The sequence below is a fragment of the Uloborus diversus genome, chromosome 2, assembly GCF_026930045.1.
Source record: "Uloborus diversus isolate 005 chromosome 2, Udiv.v.3.1, whole genome shotgun sequence".
Taxonomy (NCBI): domain Eukaryota; kingdom Metazoa; phylum Arthropoda; class Arachnida; order Araneae; family Uloboridae; genus Uloborus; species Uloborus diversus.
In genome coordinates this window covers 102,030,722-102,047,659 of record NC_072732.1, presented here as the reverse complement: position 1 = coordinate 102,047,659, position 16,938 = coordinate 102,030,722, and the positions used below count along the sequence as shown (strand labels likewise).

The window sequence follows — 16,938 nt, the reverse complement described above, 5'->3', positions numbered from 1 at the left end:
GCTAGTTGGAGGTTTCGGGTCTTATTAGCGACAAAATCTTCGTAAGATGCATAGGAGGGTCTCCCTGGGGTATCAAAGACAAAGCTGGGAAAATCTAGATCGTATCCTAACAACAGGAAGCTGGGTTTCTCCTTTGTGACACTGTGATAGCTAGAATTGTATGCAAGCTCATAATAGTTTATATAGTCGTCCCATTGGGAATTTTCCCTGGAAAGAATGCTTAGTGTTTTTTTGAGATTTTTATTCAGGACTTCTGTCATTCCGTTACTGGCAGGGTGTTGCGCGGTTGTGAACAGTTTAGTTACTCCTAATCGGGAGCAGATATTTTTGAAAAGATCACTGGTGAAATTAGGGCCCTTATCGGTGAGAAAAAATTGGGGAAAACCAAACAAACAGGCAAAATCTAAAAATTTCTCCGCTGTTGTTGTTGCGAGTTGGTCGGGTACGGCATATAATTTAACAAATTTAGTGAAGTGGTCTAAGAATGTTACAATATAAATATTGCCTTTCCTTGTCCTTGCAAACGGGCCTAAAAAATCACAAGAGACATATTCCATTACGCGAGAACAAGTTTTACCTCTTTCTAAAGGGACGGGAGGGTAGCGAGCTGGGGATTTAAATGGAAAACACTCTTTACAAGTTTGTACAAAATGTTCGCAGTCTGTATTCATGCCTTTCCAAAAAAATTTATCCTGTAGACGAGCATAAGTCTTTTTATGTGCGAAATGGGGGCCATGGGCGACGGACAAAACGTGCGGCTTATATATTGCTGGAATTACTATTTGGTTGGTTTGGGTTTGATTACCTGACCGTGGAATGTGTCTAATGTGCATTAGTGTCTTGTCTTGAATGAAATATTTATCTACTAGCTCTCCTTTTTCTAGCTTTTCAAAAATGGGGGCAAGGTCTTGATCAGCTCGTTGAGCAATTGAAATTTGCTCTTTAGTAGGGAAATCAACGGAGACACTATTAACATGAAAGTCTCGGGAGAATATATCTGCTACTTGATTGTCTATTCCTTTAATGGGTTCAAAGCGGTAGATAAATTCTGACAGATATAGAAGCCAACGTGTAACGCGGTTACCAGGTGATTCTAATTTAGAGACTTTTGTAACTGATTCATTGTCGCAGCGTATTATAAATGGACGGCCGAAAAGGTAGTACTTGAATGATTTAACTGATTCTTTGACAGCGAAGAATTCTTTTTCAAAAATTTGATACTTCTGTTGAGCAGGCGTAAGTTTACGAGAAAAATATGCTATCGGGTGGATGATGTTACTATTATCTCTCTGACCTAGCATGGCAGATATGCAGTTATCCGACGCATCAGTAGAAAGCACGAAAGTTTTGCTGTAGTCAGGGTGAATCAAAATTGGTGGTTGTGACAATTTTAATTTTAATTTGTCAAAGGCGGATTGTGCTTCTTCAGTCCATTTCAGTTTGGATCCTTTTCGAATTAAATTAGTTAAAGGAGCTGTAAGAGCACTAAAATGTGGAATGAATTTCCGATAATAATTTACTAATCCAATCCATCTGCGTACTTTGCGAACAGTGTTTGGAACAGGAAAATCTTGTATTTTCCGTAGATTTTCATCGGTTGGGGAAATGCTATATTGGTCCAGTTGATGTCCCAAAAATTTGATGGAAGGTAAAATCCACTGACATTTTTGAGGATTAAGGGTCAATCCGAATTCTCGAAGTCGGGAGAACAATTTATCTAATTTGAAAAGCATTTGATCAACAGAATCGGCGCCTAAGCAAAAATCATCAATGTAATTAGCAATATTGAGGTCAGAAATTGGAGATAGTAATTTGTCGGAATAGCTTTGGAAAATTTCTGGTGCGGCATTAATACCTTGCGGTAGAGAGCGATGACGATATGTGCCATAAATTGTGCTAAAAGAAGTCATGTCCCTATCTTCGGGTTTTAAAGGTATTTGCCAAAAACTGTTTGAGAGATCGAGTGATGTGTATAGTTGTGAACCTTTCAAATTTTCCAAAAGTGTGTGAATAAGAGGTAAATTATGTTTTTGGTATCGCAAATTTTTGTTCAGTTCCCTAAAATCTACAACCAATCGCCATTTTTGTTTTGCAGGGTCATTACTCTCATTTTTTTTCTTTATCATTATCAGTGGGAAACTTATATGGGAAGATGAACGTTCAATTACCCCACATTCTTCTAATTCATTCAATTGCCGTTTTAATTCCGATCGAAGAGATTCAGGTACGGAATAAGGGCGTGTGGAAGGTAATTTGCATGGGTCTACGTGTAGATTTGGAGTTTCTATATTTGATCTGCCCATAGTGTAGATTCTGGTACTAAAAATATCTGCATATTTGTACAGCAGTTGGAGAAGTTTGGTTTTTGTTTCGTTATCTAAATGCGATAAATTAAAATCCGATTCCTTAAACTCATCCTTCCTTAGTTGTTTAATTTTTTTCATATCCCGTATTTCAATGTCCGAATTAATGTTTGCCATTTTTGTATTTTTGTTGAGGGATATTTCCTCCGAAGAAAGGTTTGAAATAACAACCGAAACAGTTTTATCCTTTGAAATTTTCGCAACCGCTGAATGTAACTCTAAAAACGGATTACGTAAAATTGGAGTTAACAAAATGTCGTCTCCTACTTTAGCGGGGATATCGACAGATAAATCAATAATTTTGGTTTCATGTGGTTGCAGCGTGTGCTTTTTCCTGAGAGTGGCTGTGGACGAAGGCAAACTATTAAATGAAGTGGAATTAGCATCATAAAGTCTCGTTGAAACAGTATTGGATGCAAGCGTGTCATTGTGAAAATTAAGGTGAAATTTGTGTAATTTTAGAAAATCATAGCCCAAAATAGCCCTGTATTGGGACGGAAAATTTTTTGTAACAAAAAAATTGTGTCGAAAATGCTTATCACCTATTGTTATTGGTACGGAAACACAACACTCAAATTTTAAAGATTCGCCTGAAATGGTTTTTATCAAAATGTCCTTACTAACAGGTTTAATTAAAGGATCATTTTTAATTTTCTTGTACACGAAATCATCAAGGAGGCTGACACTAGCCCCACTATCAGCAAGACAAACAGTGTCGAGGCCTGCAAATTTCATTAGTAATACGGGTAAATAAAAATTTGAAATATTTGGGTCAATTTTCTGGGTATTCAAGACGCATGGAAACGGCTTATATTTCTCGGTTTGGGGATCGCTAACCGTTTCATTTTTTTCTCTTGTTCCTGCGAGCCCCACTTCTAGTTTAAAGGACGATGATTTGTAGAGGGGTGAAATGGAGGAAAAGCGCACTGCTGATCTCTGTTATTCTCGGTCTGGGACTGAAAGTGAGGATGGAAACTTTGGCGCGGGAGATAAGAGTTGTTGTAAGGGGATCTGCTGGAGAACTGATTCTGCGGGGGGAGGACGGGGATGTCATTTCTTGTGCGATTTCGGAAATAACATTCGCTAGTGTAATGATTCGTCCTATTGCAAATTTCGCAATGTCGCGCATAGTTTTGTTCGTATGTGGGTGGAGGTCTGAAGTTTCGGGAATTATTTTGCCCGTGTGTATTTTCTGATCTGTAATTGCCTGAAAAATTTTGCCTATAATTAGGTGGAGTTCTAAAGTTATTTGTTCTGGGTTGATATTGATTTCGATATTCACGAAAGTTTGAAGAGATTTTTAAATCCTGGATATCTTTAGTTAAGGATGAGATCATTTCGTGCGTGGCACGCGCGTGTTCGGACAGGATGGTAGCAAAATCGCTGTTAGTCGGCGAGGTTGTTGTCTGAGTTTTTGTGTTATTTACTGCGTGTTCATTTTCAATTCTGTTCAACTGTAGTAATTCCACGAAGTCGACCGCTTCCTGGAATTCCGTGGGATTTTTCATTAAGACTGATTGTTTGAATTCTGGGCGTAAGCCGTCAATGAATTTGGACAATTTTGTGTTATTATAAATTTTCTTAACGTCATTGTTTTCTAACGCGATGTCGCCAAAAAATTTCAATGTGGCGGTTGCTACCCTAGCAGCAAAGTGCTTAGCTGGCTCCTTTTCGTACATTTTACACGATGAAAATAGCTGTTGTCGTGATGTTAAACTGGATTTAATTTCAAAAAAATCTAAGAATTTAGTTTTGAAATTATCATAATTAAGCTCAGAAGATAGATCCGGGCAGTTTATCAAGTGGTTTAATGCGTCACCTCGGATTCGTGATTTTATAACAAACAATTTCTCTTCATCGGAACAATTGGATGCGGTGGTAAGACTATCAACTAATTGTACAAAATATCGGGGTGTGACAGCAGAAGAGTTATCGAATTGTGGGATAAGGGACTGAAAGGTGGCTAGTTTTGAAATAATGGGGAGGGAATTAGCACCAGCGGGAGGATTTTCGGAGTTTGTATTTTGCATGATTACAATTTTTTTTTCTTTGGCAAAATATTTCAATAAACAAATAATAACGCAATAAATTTTCTCAAAAGAACACAAATAAAATACATTTTCAATATCGATCCGTCATAATAGAGAAAAATTAAAGCGATAAATAATAATTTCATTTCACAAAAAAATCAGCAAGTATAAATTCAAACAAAAAAATTTCAAGAGCCTTAAATTGTTTTTAGACATGACTACGTAAAGAAATAGACACCATTTAAAATCCGAGAAAATAATTGAGTCTTATTTAAAAGTGATATAATATTACAAGTATAAAGTGATAAGATGAATCCAACTATAATGAATGCAAACAAAGTAATTTCTCTAGCAAAATAGAAAAAGTCACGGTATCATTTAATGTTGCCTTTGACTAAATTAAAAATCGCGTAATCAATAAACATTCAAATTTGCACATCATTTACTGTTGCCGTTCACTAACATAAATTTCGCGTCGTCAATAACCGTTCGGAATGGTCACGGCATCATTTACTGCTGGGCCGGTACCCCATAGTGGAGTTCGTACAATGCGTTGTGTTATGATTTGGTGGACTTTTGGACTGTAGGAAAAATAGTTGGATTCATTTTTGCACCTTGAAAGTTTATTAAATAAAATAGTACATATACAGTTCTAAACTAAGCTTAGATATTTAGTTAGGAGTTAAATATTTATATTCAAAACATTAAAGATTTCAATAATTAAGTACATCATGATTCTGCTCTCCAAAGGAATTAAACTTTAATCTACTGGTTTAAATTAAGTTGTGGGAAGTGGGAGCTAGTATTGTACGTACCAAGATTTCGGTCCTTTCTCCATTAAGTCATCCAAAGGCGCAGCGCGTTTCTATCATGACTCCGGACAAACGTCTCGGAGAAACGCCGAGCTCTCGAAAGATCGTCTCCTCTACCTTCCAAAACTATCTCTTCTCCTCCCGAAAAATCTTAACTCCTTGTTTTATACTGGGGGATAAAGTTCCCTGATCGGGGCACATTCTCAGGGGATCATAGTTCAACATCTGGAGATCCAGCTTCCAGGAAAACCCTATGCTTTATGGGGTACGGAGTGTCGCAAAGTGTCAGAATGGAATTTTGTTATTCCCAAGTCTTCTATTTTATGGGCTCGAAAATGTCAGAACTTCAGAAGTTATATCCTACAGCTATGACTCGGAAAGGGGGAAAATGTTTGAAATGTCCGAAAGAAGCTAACCCCTTTTGACCCACTGCGGGTGTCACAGAAAATTCCAAGTGTCGCTTACTCAAAACAAGCGGAGGGAAACTTTCCCGCCAAAATGTGTTTATTTCTAACTCTCTATTTTATGAGATGCAACTGCTCGGGGGTCTGAACTTATTTCCTGCACGGGAAAAATGTACCGCCGCGCCGCGACAAAAAGGTCAACTCATCTTAACCTAAAAGACGTTTAAAAATGCGAGGGAGGCTATTTGTAGCGGAATGAAGGTTCAGGGGATAGATATCCCTTTCCAGGCATGTGGGGCAGAAGGTCAAAATCGGCCCCACAACTTGATCAAAGAATCAAAATGAATTCGAATCAAAGAAAACAGTTCGATCTCACCTGACGAGCTTTTTTGAGTCTTGGTGAGCCTTTTGACTTCCACTGGGACGACTGCACCTTCGTTTCCATGTCGTAGGCATAAACCGAACTTTCGTCACCTGTGATGATGGTTTTCAAGAAGTTTTCGTCGGAACTGGCCATTTGCAAGAGCTCCTGACAAATCTCCAGGCGGTGCGCTTTCTGATCCTGTCATCAGACGTGGAACGAATTTGGCTGCAACCCTTCTCATCTCCAATTTTTTCGGTCAGGATCTCCTGACATGACCCAAATGAGATGTGGCACTCCTCTGCCATCTCTCGAATCGTTAAACGTCGATTGGAACGCACTAGGGCATTCAGTTTGGCCACTTGAGCATCGTCAGTTGAAGTTGAAGGCCTTCCTGAACGAGGGTCATCTGTCGTTGAAGTTCTGCCTTCCTTGAACCGTTTGAACCACTCATGACACCGTGAACGACTCAGCACTTCATTATCGAAAGCGTCCTGAAGCATTTGGAAAGTTTCCACGAATGATTTGCCCAATTTCACGCAAAGTTTGACGCAAACGCGCTGCTCTACTTTCCTGTCCATTACGAAAAAGCTAGAAACAAAGAAGTGGCTTCAGTAAAACAGCTGTAACTTCCGTTTGGAGAAGGTTATCAATATTATGAAACAACAGCTGTGCTCGGGAAGACTTTCTCTAAACAATGCTGTCAACCGGAAGTCTCTAGCACTCTCTGTTCCCGCGCAATTTCAAAAGTCCTGCAACTTTTCGATCAGACCTCGTAAGTAAAAAAAATAAAAAAAAAGGCTGCAATTTTGAATTATCTTTATAGCCTTATGGTCCTGGGAGCCCCTTGCTATTGCAACATGGTAGATCTGCCATTCCATCTTTAGAATTTTTTTTTTTTTTTTTTTACTTGTCTTGATGCTGTCCTAGATATTTTGGTCTAAACTCGGATTTTTTTAATGCAAAATTAAAATACCATCATAGCTTCAGAACAACAGTAACATACCTAATCACGGATATAACACTAAGATATCTTACTGTTGCTTTGAGGGGACAATATAGGGTTTTTTTTAAAGAAACACAACCGAGATTTTATTAGTATTTAAAATAAATTGATATGATATTCCGTTATCATTCTTTATTTTCAACTTTAACTTTTTAATCACCAGTAGGATTGCAGGAAAGGTAGGAAACATTCTTAATATTTTTTGACTGTTCCACAACCCAACTAGATTTTAACTCATAAGTAAAATGCATTTTAATATTTTTCGGAAACTATAAAAGGAATATCGTCTGCAATTTGAATTATGCGTAACTTCAACACACAGAAGAATCAAACTGAAGTATATTTACGAATTGAAATACATTGAATCAATACTAAATTAAAAGAAATGTCAAATATATCCTAAAAAATTCATATATTTTTTACATTATATTAGTCAACAATATAACATCTTTTTAGTAACGCTAACAAAATTCGTGGTTGTTTCACAAAATAAGATTGTATGTGATAAAACATAAGTTTCAAGGATTTTAAATATAATGCGAGTTAAAATATGAAGCCAAGCTTTCACGACTGCACAAGTAGCATTTGTAAACAAAATTTATAAGTCTCAATACAAAATTTAACTAGCGTAATATCCATACACGACTTGCAACATTTAAAAACTTGATACATATTGTGTTCAAATAATTGTTTAATTAGATCAAGAATATCGTTCAGAGTTTTAAAAATACAGAACTTTATGACAATCGCGACTATTACAATGAACTTTGTTTTCAAACACAGGTTGCAAGCAGAGGCGCTTGAGCAGAGCATAAGCAGCACTGCGAAATTCTCGCCAACCATTTTGGCAGCTTCCGAATTTCGCCAATGCACTGTAATTGAGAGGGTTTCAAAATTCGCTTGCCGGCGCCCAAAGTTCCCGGCGCCTAAAATGCACAGCGCCCAAAACGCTCGGCGTCCAAAGTTCCCGGCGTCGAAAGTGCTCGGTGCCCAAAGTGCTCAGTGCCCAAAGTTCCTGGCGCCCAAAGTGCTCGGCGCCCAAAGTTCCCGGCGCCCAAAGTGCTCGGCGCCCAAAGTTCCCGGCGCCCAATGTTCCCGGCGCCCAATCTTCGGCGCCCAATCTCCCCATTTCGCCTCGGGGAAAACCTTTTTTGAAAAATAAGGCAATTCTGACAATTTCCCCAAATCTGCCAACATACTTTACACTCGACGTTAAATCCCGGTTATCACAAATTTGCCATTTCAACTGCGCTTGCGCGCGGACTTGGCTGATTTCAAAAATCTTGCTAAAATTAATTACAAGCATTTTAAATTTGTTAATAAATATGAGATAGCAACAGATAAAAATTAAAAATCTGAAAGCATTCTCTGATTTAGTTTTTAGGCCTCGGGAAAGATTGAGTTTTGCGTCTTAATTATTAATGGATTCGAAGTCTGATTTTCTATCAAACAAAGGCCATTTTCACAGGGTCAAAGTTTTAAATATAAAGCCGAACCCTCAACCTAAATGAAAATGTATAATACTAAGCTGTTTACGCCTAACGTAAAATATCCGCAAAAGACAGTTATCTATACTCATGTTCCAATCATTTTTGAAGTACACAACGTGTTTTCTATTTATGTTAAATAAATATTTACAAACTAATAAATATTGAAGTGTCATTTTTCTCTTTACATTATTAAGATTATCAGTTATTCATATCCGTAGTTTCATATAATATATCACGAAATCGCTGTGAAAGTATTCTAATCGCATTCATTAATTTGTTGAGACTCTCGCTCATCCTAAATATAAACAAGCAACACGAAATCTTAAAACAGAAAGCCCAACAAGCTAAGTCTGCGCGCAAGCGCAGTTGAAATGGCAAATTTGTGATAACCGGGATTTAACGTCTAGTCATACTTTACTAAAACAATTACCAAAGAAAAGGTACATCAGGAATTATGCAGTTAAGAAAAATGTTCCCTGTTTGAAAAAAATAAAACTTGATCTTCCCGCAGATGAAACTGAATAACCACGTATAAATCTATTATAAATGATATTATTCATATTAATTTGCATAATGAATATTAAGTTTGTATGAAATTTTAAAAATCTCAAAATGTTGTAGTTTTTGCGTATAGAGAAAATTATGTGGAAAATAATATTGACGATAAAAAGATCATTATTAAAGTAGAGGAAAATTTATATTAAAAAAAAAGCTACTGTTTTAGTCAAAGGTGTAAAAGTAGATTATCCTCTCTGTAAATCAGTATCGGAGGTCAGAAAACTTTTTATAGACGTTGCAGCTAGAATCGTGTGCAATGGGATGGATACATCAGAGGAATTTAAATTTGTGTTGTCTGTAATGAAACCAACTGAATATTTTGTTGATGGTTCATCTTTAAGACACTGTAAATGACAAGGTTTTGCATTGAGTAAAAAATTAAGTTGTAATTTTTGTAAAAAGAAACATAAATATTTGCTGACACCGAGAGCTCTGAAAAACAAAAGAAATATAGCAAGTTTACAAAGAAGTATATTTTCGAAAAAAATTAAAAACATGCATCAAGTAACTTACCGTCCGAAGAAAAAATCAGTGGATTTATCAAACAAATTAAAAGTTAGCTGTTGCCAATTGCAGTTATTTGCAAATTAGTATGTAGTTATATATGTGATCGGAGCATGTGGTCCTATTATTTTTTTAATGTAAGGAAAGTCCTTGAAAACTAAAAAAAAAAAAAAAAAACAGGTCGGAGTCGGTACGTTTTTAAGCGACTCCGACTCTTTGACTCAGACTGAGAAGCCCTGATAATTTTAATTAGCTTGAAGATTTTAGAAGCAGTTTTATTTTGAAACTAGTGGTACTCGCACGGCTTTGCCCGTGGTAGAAAAATTAAAAGGTCATTTGATTGGCCTGTATATTTACAAATAATGGATGATGAATTTCTCGCCAATTGGCTATGTTCATTCGCTCTTCCCATATTACGGTTCCACGTCATAACAATTTCGTAATTTACTCGTCCATCTTATGATAATTTTGCTCCGAAAAATGATCTTAAAATTGAAATAGCAAAAGAATAAAATCGAATTTTCGAAAAATCGCTTCGAGGTACACATCTCCATTTACAAACTAACTTTGTACCAATTTCATGAAAATCGGCGAAACGGTTTAGGCGCTATGCGCTTCACAGAGATCCAGACAGAGAGACTTTCAGCTTTATTATTAGTAGAGAAATAAGAGATGGGCAGTTATTGAATACTTATAGTCTTACTATTTTCATTGAAGATGAATTAGCATTAGGTAATTTTATATGCTTCAAAAAATAAATGAACACCCATGTAACAAATAGCACTTATTACAGAATTTGTCTTTTGCGCAGAAATAAGTTCAATCCGATAAACGGGGCTTTAAACTGCGAAATCAGCATGCAATCGCTGATTTAAAACGAGTCTGATTGAGGAGCATAACCAGGCCCGTGTCCAGGATTTCATAAAGGGAGGGGTTGAAATCTTTTCCATTTGTAACTTACGTTGTCAAAGGAAAACTAACTACGCGTGTTGAATAGTTCATTTTAGTTCGATAACTAGGCTTTTTTTTTTTTATACGTTTTGCGTTTTTTTTTTTTTTTTTTTAAATGAAATCTTGTTTGTACAGTTGAACATTTTGTAAAAGCACACATATTTCTTTTATGCCACCTCATTTTCCTTCTTTTTTTTTCTTTTGTTTTTCCATCAAATAACATTGAACAGGAATTGAATGAAAATAAATATTTTATTTAAAAAAAAATGATGTTTCGCATAGAAACATTTTTCTACAGTGTGAAACGACTAATTCATCCAACACTAAAGGCGTACCATAAAAAAACAAAAAGCAAAGTAACCATTTTCCCTGCCCCTAAGTTTTTTTTTGGGGGGGGGGGGGGAGAGGGGGGACTACATCATTGTCTAATATTCTTTTAAATAATTTTCCCCTGCATGCTTACAGCATTGCCGGACTCTCCAACCATTCTAATTTTTCAAACATTTAGAAGCGAAGGTGCTTGGGAATCCTACAATTGAGGAAAATGTTAATTGTTAAAGTTGGGAAAATATTAAAGAGGATGAATACTGTATCAGAGTTTAACTCTAAAATTAATTAAAACTTAAAATACGTTTTGGAAAATCGTTTAATGATTCATTGATTTTTTTTTTCAATGGGAGGGGTTTAACCGCTAAAACCCTCCCCTTGGACACGGCTCTGAGCATAACGTACTCCTCGAGCGCAGCGTCATCTGGATTTTCCTCAAATCTGACCTCACTTTTTCTCCGTCGATAGGCACACTACTCTCTCTAAGGACTATAGTAAGAAACAAAAGTTGCAGTCTCATGGGGTACATTTACAATCGGAAACAGGCATCGGTCTCAGCGGTGCCACCACAAGCAGTTGAAACGGTACAGTCCCTGTTTGAAGACCAACAAAGCCCTGGTTTCCTAGAAGTAAAGGGGCGCCAGTCTTCGGCGTCGCTCTCCGCCGAGGAGAAAACTCGATTCTTCTGCGCATGCGCGTCCGAGCTAAATCGACGTGGTGCATCGCCACGTCGGAATCAACTTGACTTTGATTTCAGCGTCAAGCGTGAGATCTACGCCGGTGTAATCCAATCAAAATGTCGCTAGATTTTTTCCCAGAAGAAACATTTATTGAGGTGGTTCAGCTGAATCCTGTGCTATATAACGTATCGAAGAAAGGATACAAGGACCAACTAGCAAAAGAAAATTGCTGGAAAGCAATTTCAGAATAGATAAATGTTCCAGGTAATTTTAAAAGTTAATAATTATATAAAAAAAATACTGTTTTCATGTCTAAGAAAATGAACTAAATTCATTATTCTGTAAACGATGCATATAATTTGATTCTCCCTGCCTCTAAATAAGAATATGTGATCAAAACGTTACTTAAACAATTCACCTTCAACGTAGTATGGAAATACACGAATTAAAGTTCACAATTGTTTGTATTTAATGTTATTAGTTCTTCATTTTTTTCCTCTTCCAGCAGCAATGCTGTAATAAGACGTTTTTTAGTTGCAAGATCCATTTCTCGTTTTGTGTCTCGATTTGTTTCAGTTTTGCAACGCAACTGCTCTCTCGCGAAAAAAACTCGTTCGGATTTCCCGCGCGCGATTGGGGTTGCCTAGGAATCCACTTTGGCGTAGCTCCTCGCTGCTCTTCAACTCGTCGCACGCTGACGTCGGCGATGGGCCGCGACCTAGGAACCAGTGCTTAAAGCACTGTTACTACGTTGAAGGTGAATTGTTTAAGTAAGGAAGATTGGCGCCTTTGCTTCTAGGAAACCAGTGCTTAAGGAACTCTACCGTTTCTGTACGCTTTCAGTGGCAGCGGTGAGATCAATCACTATTCCCAAATGTACCCTTGAAGTTCTTTGAAACGGGATTTTACTGTATTTCTTAGGACAAAGGAGCACTATACTCTCTGTAGCATAAAATTTCTATTAAATTGCAGTAAACTTATGAATTTATATTTAATCATCCATTCAAATTACCATCGTTCCATCCTTCGAATTTTTATTTATCATCCATTATAAAATATAAAAAAACTATGTAATATATAAATTATAAAAGGAAAATTTAACTATAACCAAAAAAGAAAAAATAAATAACAATTCTTAAGATTCAAACCTACAAGCTCGTCATTTAGGAGAGTCAGGTGGTCTATTGCCTGGGGTCTATGGTCTATGGTCTGATCGATAAGGGGGGGGGGGGGGGTCAGATATTTTCCCCGTGGTTCAGTAGGATATTTTCCCCATTGAAACCGATTTCAGTGCAGATGAGAGTTATAAAAATTTGACATTTTTAATAACTTACTCATTAATGTTGGAAAAGAAATGTTTTTACATTTTTGCAAAGAAAAAAGTACTAAAAACAAGGAAGTTCTATTTTCTAAGGGGGGGGGGACGCTTGAGCCCCCACTTGCTCCATGGGGGACAGGGTCGTATCCAAAGGATGGTCCAACGGCCCCCCTCCCCCTCTTCCCCCGAGACCTGAAATGTTTTGTATCGTGAAACAGAAGAAATTTTTTTAATTTCTAATGCCAGAAAAGGAAAATAACAAAGTTCAGTCACAAATGATTTTTCCGGATCCCCCTCCATATTGTTTACCCCTACTTTCACCTCTAGTTTCAAAAATATTGGGCCCCCCTTCAGGCTCGGGCCTGGGCCAACAGGTGTCCCTTCTCCCCCATGTGCACGCCGCTGCCCTCTTACTCCTAAAACTCATATAAAACGTACCCCGATTTCGAGCCGGGGACTCTCCAAGGGTCAGGCCCATAATTTGCGATTAGGCTAGTATCTGACCAAGATGTGCCAAACTCAGCTCCTCGATACATCCAGAGTAAAAAATGCTAAAATCATGATTCTCGCGTTTTTGTAGCATATTTTTCAAGATGAATTTTTGTGATTGGTATCAGGGGTGCCCACCTAGGGAAGGGTCATGGCGCGGACTGCGCCATTGAGATTTTAGGGGGGGGGGGGTGTTTTGAGGCACATTTTCCTCATTTGGGGGGGGGGAGGTGTGCCTTTTTCTTAGGGGGTGGGTGGGAACCCCTGCTGATATCTTGCATGTCGGGAACCCCTGCTGATATGTTGCATGTCTCGCCATTTATTTAATACCAAATTCAGTATTTTGGAAATTCTTCTATTATTGCTTGCTTTTATCTTACTTCTACTGCATACTGTTAATATCTTAAGCATGAAAAAAAATTAATACTTACTCTACTCTATTTCATTTTCTGCACTACATGTGATCGAAAAAAAAGAAAATGTTTGCTTTGAGAAATATTTCGTTACATTTATTTCTAACTTAAAACGGGTGTGTCTTACAAAGTTATAATCATTTTGTAATACTCTGCAATCAACTTCTGAAAAGTGCAAATCAAGTGCTTTGAATAATTTCAACTGTTCTAGAGTCTTTGAAAATTATTTAAGTTTTTGAAATTCCTTGAAAAGTTCTTTAATTTTGTCTCTTATCAAGAAAATAAAATATGAATTATCCAAATGGCCAGAATACTCTTTCGTTCTTATTTTCCGAAGCTCTACACCATTTCTTTTAAACCATTTTATACAAATTTTATGCTGTAGGGCATTTGATGAAAAAAGGGCGGGGGGGGGATTGGGGAAATGATCAGAAACTAATTTCACTAAAAGCCGATGTCAGCAAATGACGATGTACTTCTCTTTTCTCCTCTCTTGTTAATTCATCTCTGTCGATTAATGTCAACAATTTGTCGAGCAAGCAGTTATTATTTTGATTGATCTTAATTTGCAAAAAAAAAAAAAAAATGCATAACGTTTAAAGACTTTGCCTATTTTTCTTCATATTTTTGCAGTCTAAATTACCCATATAAGGCCTCAAAATACAGGTTTTCATATCTATTTTTCAAAACATTTCCCGGGGGAAAAACCCCCGGATCCCCTGAAATTATGGATTTTCTACAGCCGACTTAAAGAGACACTCTTTTGTTCTCCTTACCACTAGAAGGTGAATAAAAAAATAATAAGAAATTGAAATAAAAATAACAACAATAAAAAAACAGTGGAATTATTAAAAATCAAGACAAAAAAAAAACATCTATGTTAAAATATTTTTATGCGTGTATGTGTGTCTATATGCATATATATTATATATATATATATATATATATATATATATATATATATATATATATATATATATATATATATATATATATATATATATATATATATGTGTGTGTGTGTGTGTGTGTGTGTGTGTGTGTGTGTGTGTGTGTGTGTGTGTGCGTGTGTGTTACGGCAATGTGCGATTCCGGGGCCCTCAGGAAATAAATTTCTGGATACGTACGTGATGCGTCGTTACCTTTAAGAGGATGCGTGCCATTCAAACTGTGCATAATATCGTAAATATTATGTAAATGAACAGCATAGAAGGTTTGTTTGCTGTTCTTCGAGAAAGCCCATTGCAACATAATGCAGAAAAAATAATTGATCATGGTTTATTTAAATTTCTATTACTGACAGAAATTTAGTTTTAGTATCAAAAGATATTACTAGATGACGCCACCATCACTAATTTAAGAAGAAAAAAGTCGAAGTTCTGGCTTCACTATGAGTGTTTTCAGAGTTTCGAATTGCTGCTCGAAAGACGAAATAAATGAATTAAAAAAAAAAAAAAATGTAAATACAAAAATCCACAGATTTATTTTTTTCTTCAATTTGAACAAATTGGGTTCGTAGAAAAGTAACAGAAAAGAAGTTTTTCATTTTATTTAGGAATGGCATTTATTTCTTTTTCCAATCCCCCACCCCCCGCACGCTGGACCTTTTGCTGTATCTATATTACGTTATGTTTCATAGTTCTGCGCATTTAATTCAGTAAAAACAGCGAGATTTTTTTTCTTTTGCAAACGCGCTACCTTTTACACACTACTTGGAATTTGGAAGATAGTAAAAAGGTGAATGGCACAAAAAAAAAAAAAGATAGAGATAGTACCGTGCCAAATTTATTTAAACAGCCGCCGAAGGCGGCAAACTTGACGTAAAAAGGTGAATGACAAATCAACCAAACAGTCGCCGTAGGTGGCTGCTTGCATAAAAAGGCGAATGGCGTAAAAAGGCGAACAAGCTGGTCGCCGCAGGAGGCTAGTATGAAATAAAAAATTAGCTGTAAATGTAATAATAACTAGGATACGATACACTCAGAGCATGATTTTAAAGATTTTTTGGAGCAATCAGGAATTGCTAATTATTTTTACTTGACCTTATCCTCACTTTTAGTCTCATGAAGTAGCTACTAAAAAAAGTTCATTAGGTTAGTTGTGTCACACGATAGTCAACTAAAGAATATTGAACGCTTGATGATAATCTCAATTTTTTTAAAAGTAGTTTTCTTTTAGGGATTTCTGATCTGCACTGTTAAAAAAAACCTGAAAGTGCAGGTAGTTTTCTGACTGATTTTAACAGAATATTTCTGTAATGCTTCAAAACGTATTTTTTCCTTACAACAACAGAAATATCACGAAAGGAAGTAAAGAAAACAGAATCTTTCCATTTCTAGGGTTGCCGCTGTGCTGTACTTTGTTAGTATTCTGATTAGCCTTCAAGTTATGATAAACATCACTGTTTTATAGTACTTATTAAATCGCGCTATTACATTTTGTTAATTAAAAGCTTATTTAGAATAACAACTCAGATGTCGTAGACAAAATAGATAGCTTGCTCTTTCATGTCTGGAGAGTAACATACTCGTATGTCGAAATTGTTTTTACACCAGATGGGATTTTAGTTAATTTTTCCACAAACCATTAGCAATATAGTTTCTATGGCATATGAAGTAGTGGGTCTTTTTAAGCGTAAAATTAAAGAAATTGATGGAAACGGAAATAACACTTGAAAGTTTTTGCTAATAAACAAACCAATAAATAAGTAAATAACCATATATATTGCTAATGGGTTGTGGAAAAAATAACTAAAATCCCATCTGGCGTGAATAATATTTGACTTGAACAGCATCCACCCAGACAGCCACATATTTCCAAACTACTTCCTATAGATATCTAAGGGATAACAAGCTGGACATTGAACTTATCCAACAGATATCTATAGCATATCCGAATGTCCAAGAGAATATCCACCAGAGGTAAAAAGGTTGCAACGTCTGGATTCCAAGCGACGTCGAGATATCTCGATCTCCCTTGGATATGCTGGAGATAAGGAAGGGAGGTTTTGGATAGCTCTTGGATATGCTATAGATATCTCTTTCATGTTCAAGTGATATTATATCCGGATAGCTCTAGGATATCGTATAGTTATGAAATAGATATGCATTTTAAATCTCTTAGATGTATATGAGATATCAAAAGCGATGTTTTCTGGATTTGATGTAGTTTTAAATATACTTTAAAGCTGTAGGCAAATTTACAGGTCTAAAAATCGCATTTTTTGTATTAA

General features: G+C 36.4%; 1 protein-coding gene across 1 annotated transcript; it reads right to left on the bottom strand.

Moving 5' to 3' along the window:
• Positions 1-6,098: 6,098 nt before the first annotated feature.
• On the bottom strand, positions 6,099-6,551 carry LOC129216457 (protein GVQW3-like). The gene has a single exon (XM_054850670.1). The coding sequence runs from the start codon at positions 6,549-6,551 to the stop codon at positions 6,099-6,101; it is 453 nt and encodes a 150-aa protein (XP_054706645.1).
• Between the last annotated feature and the right edge of the window lie 10,387 nt (positions 6,552-16,938).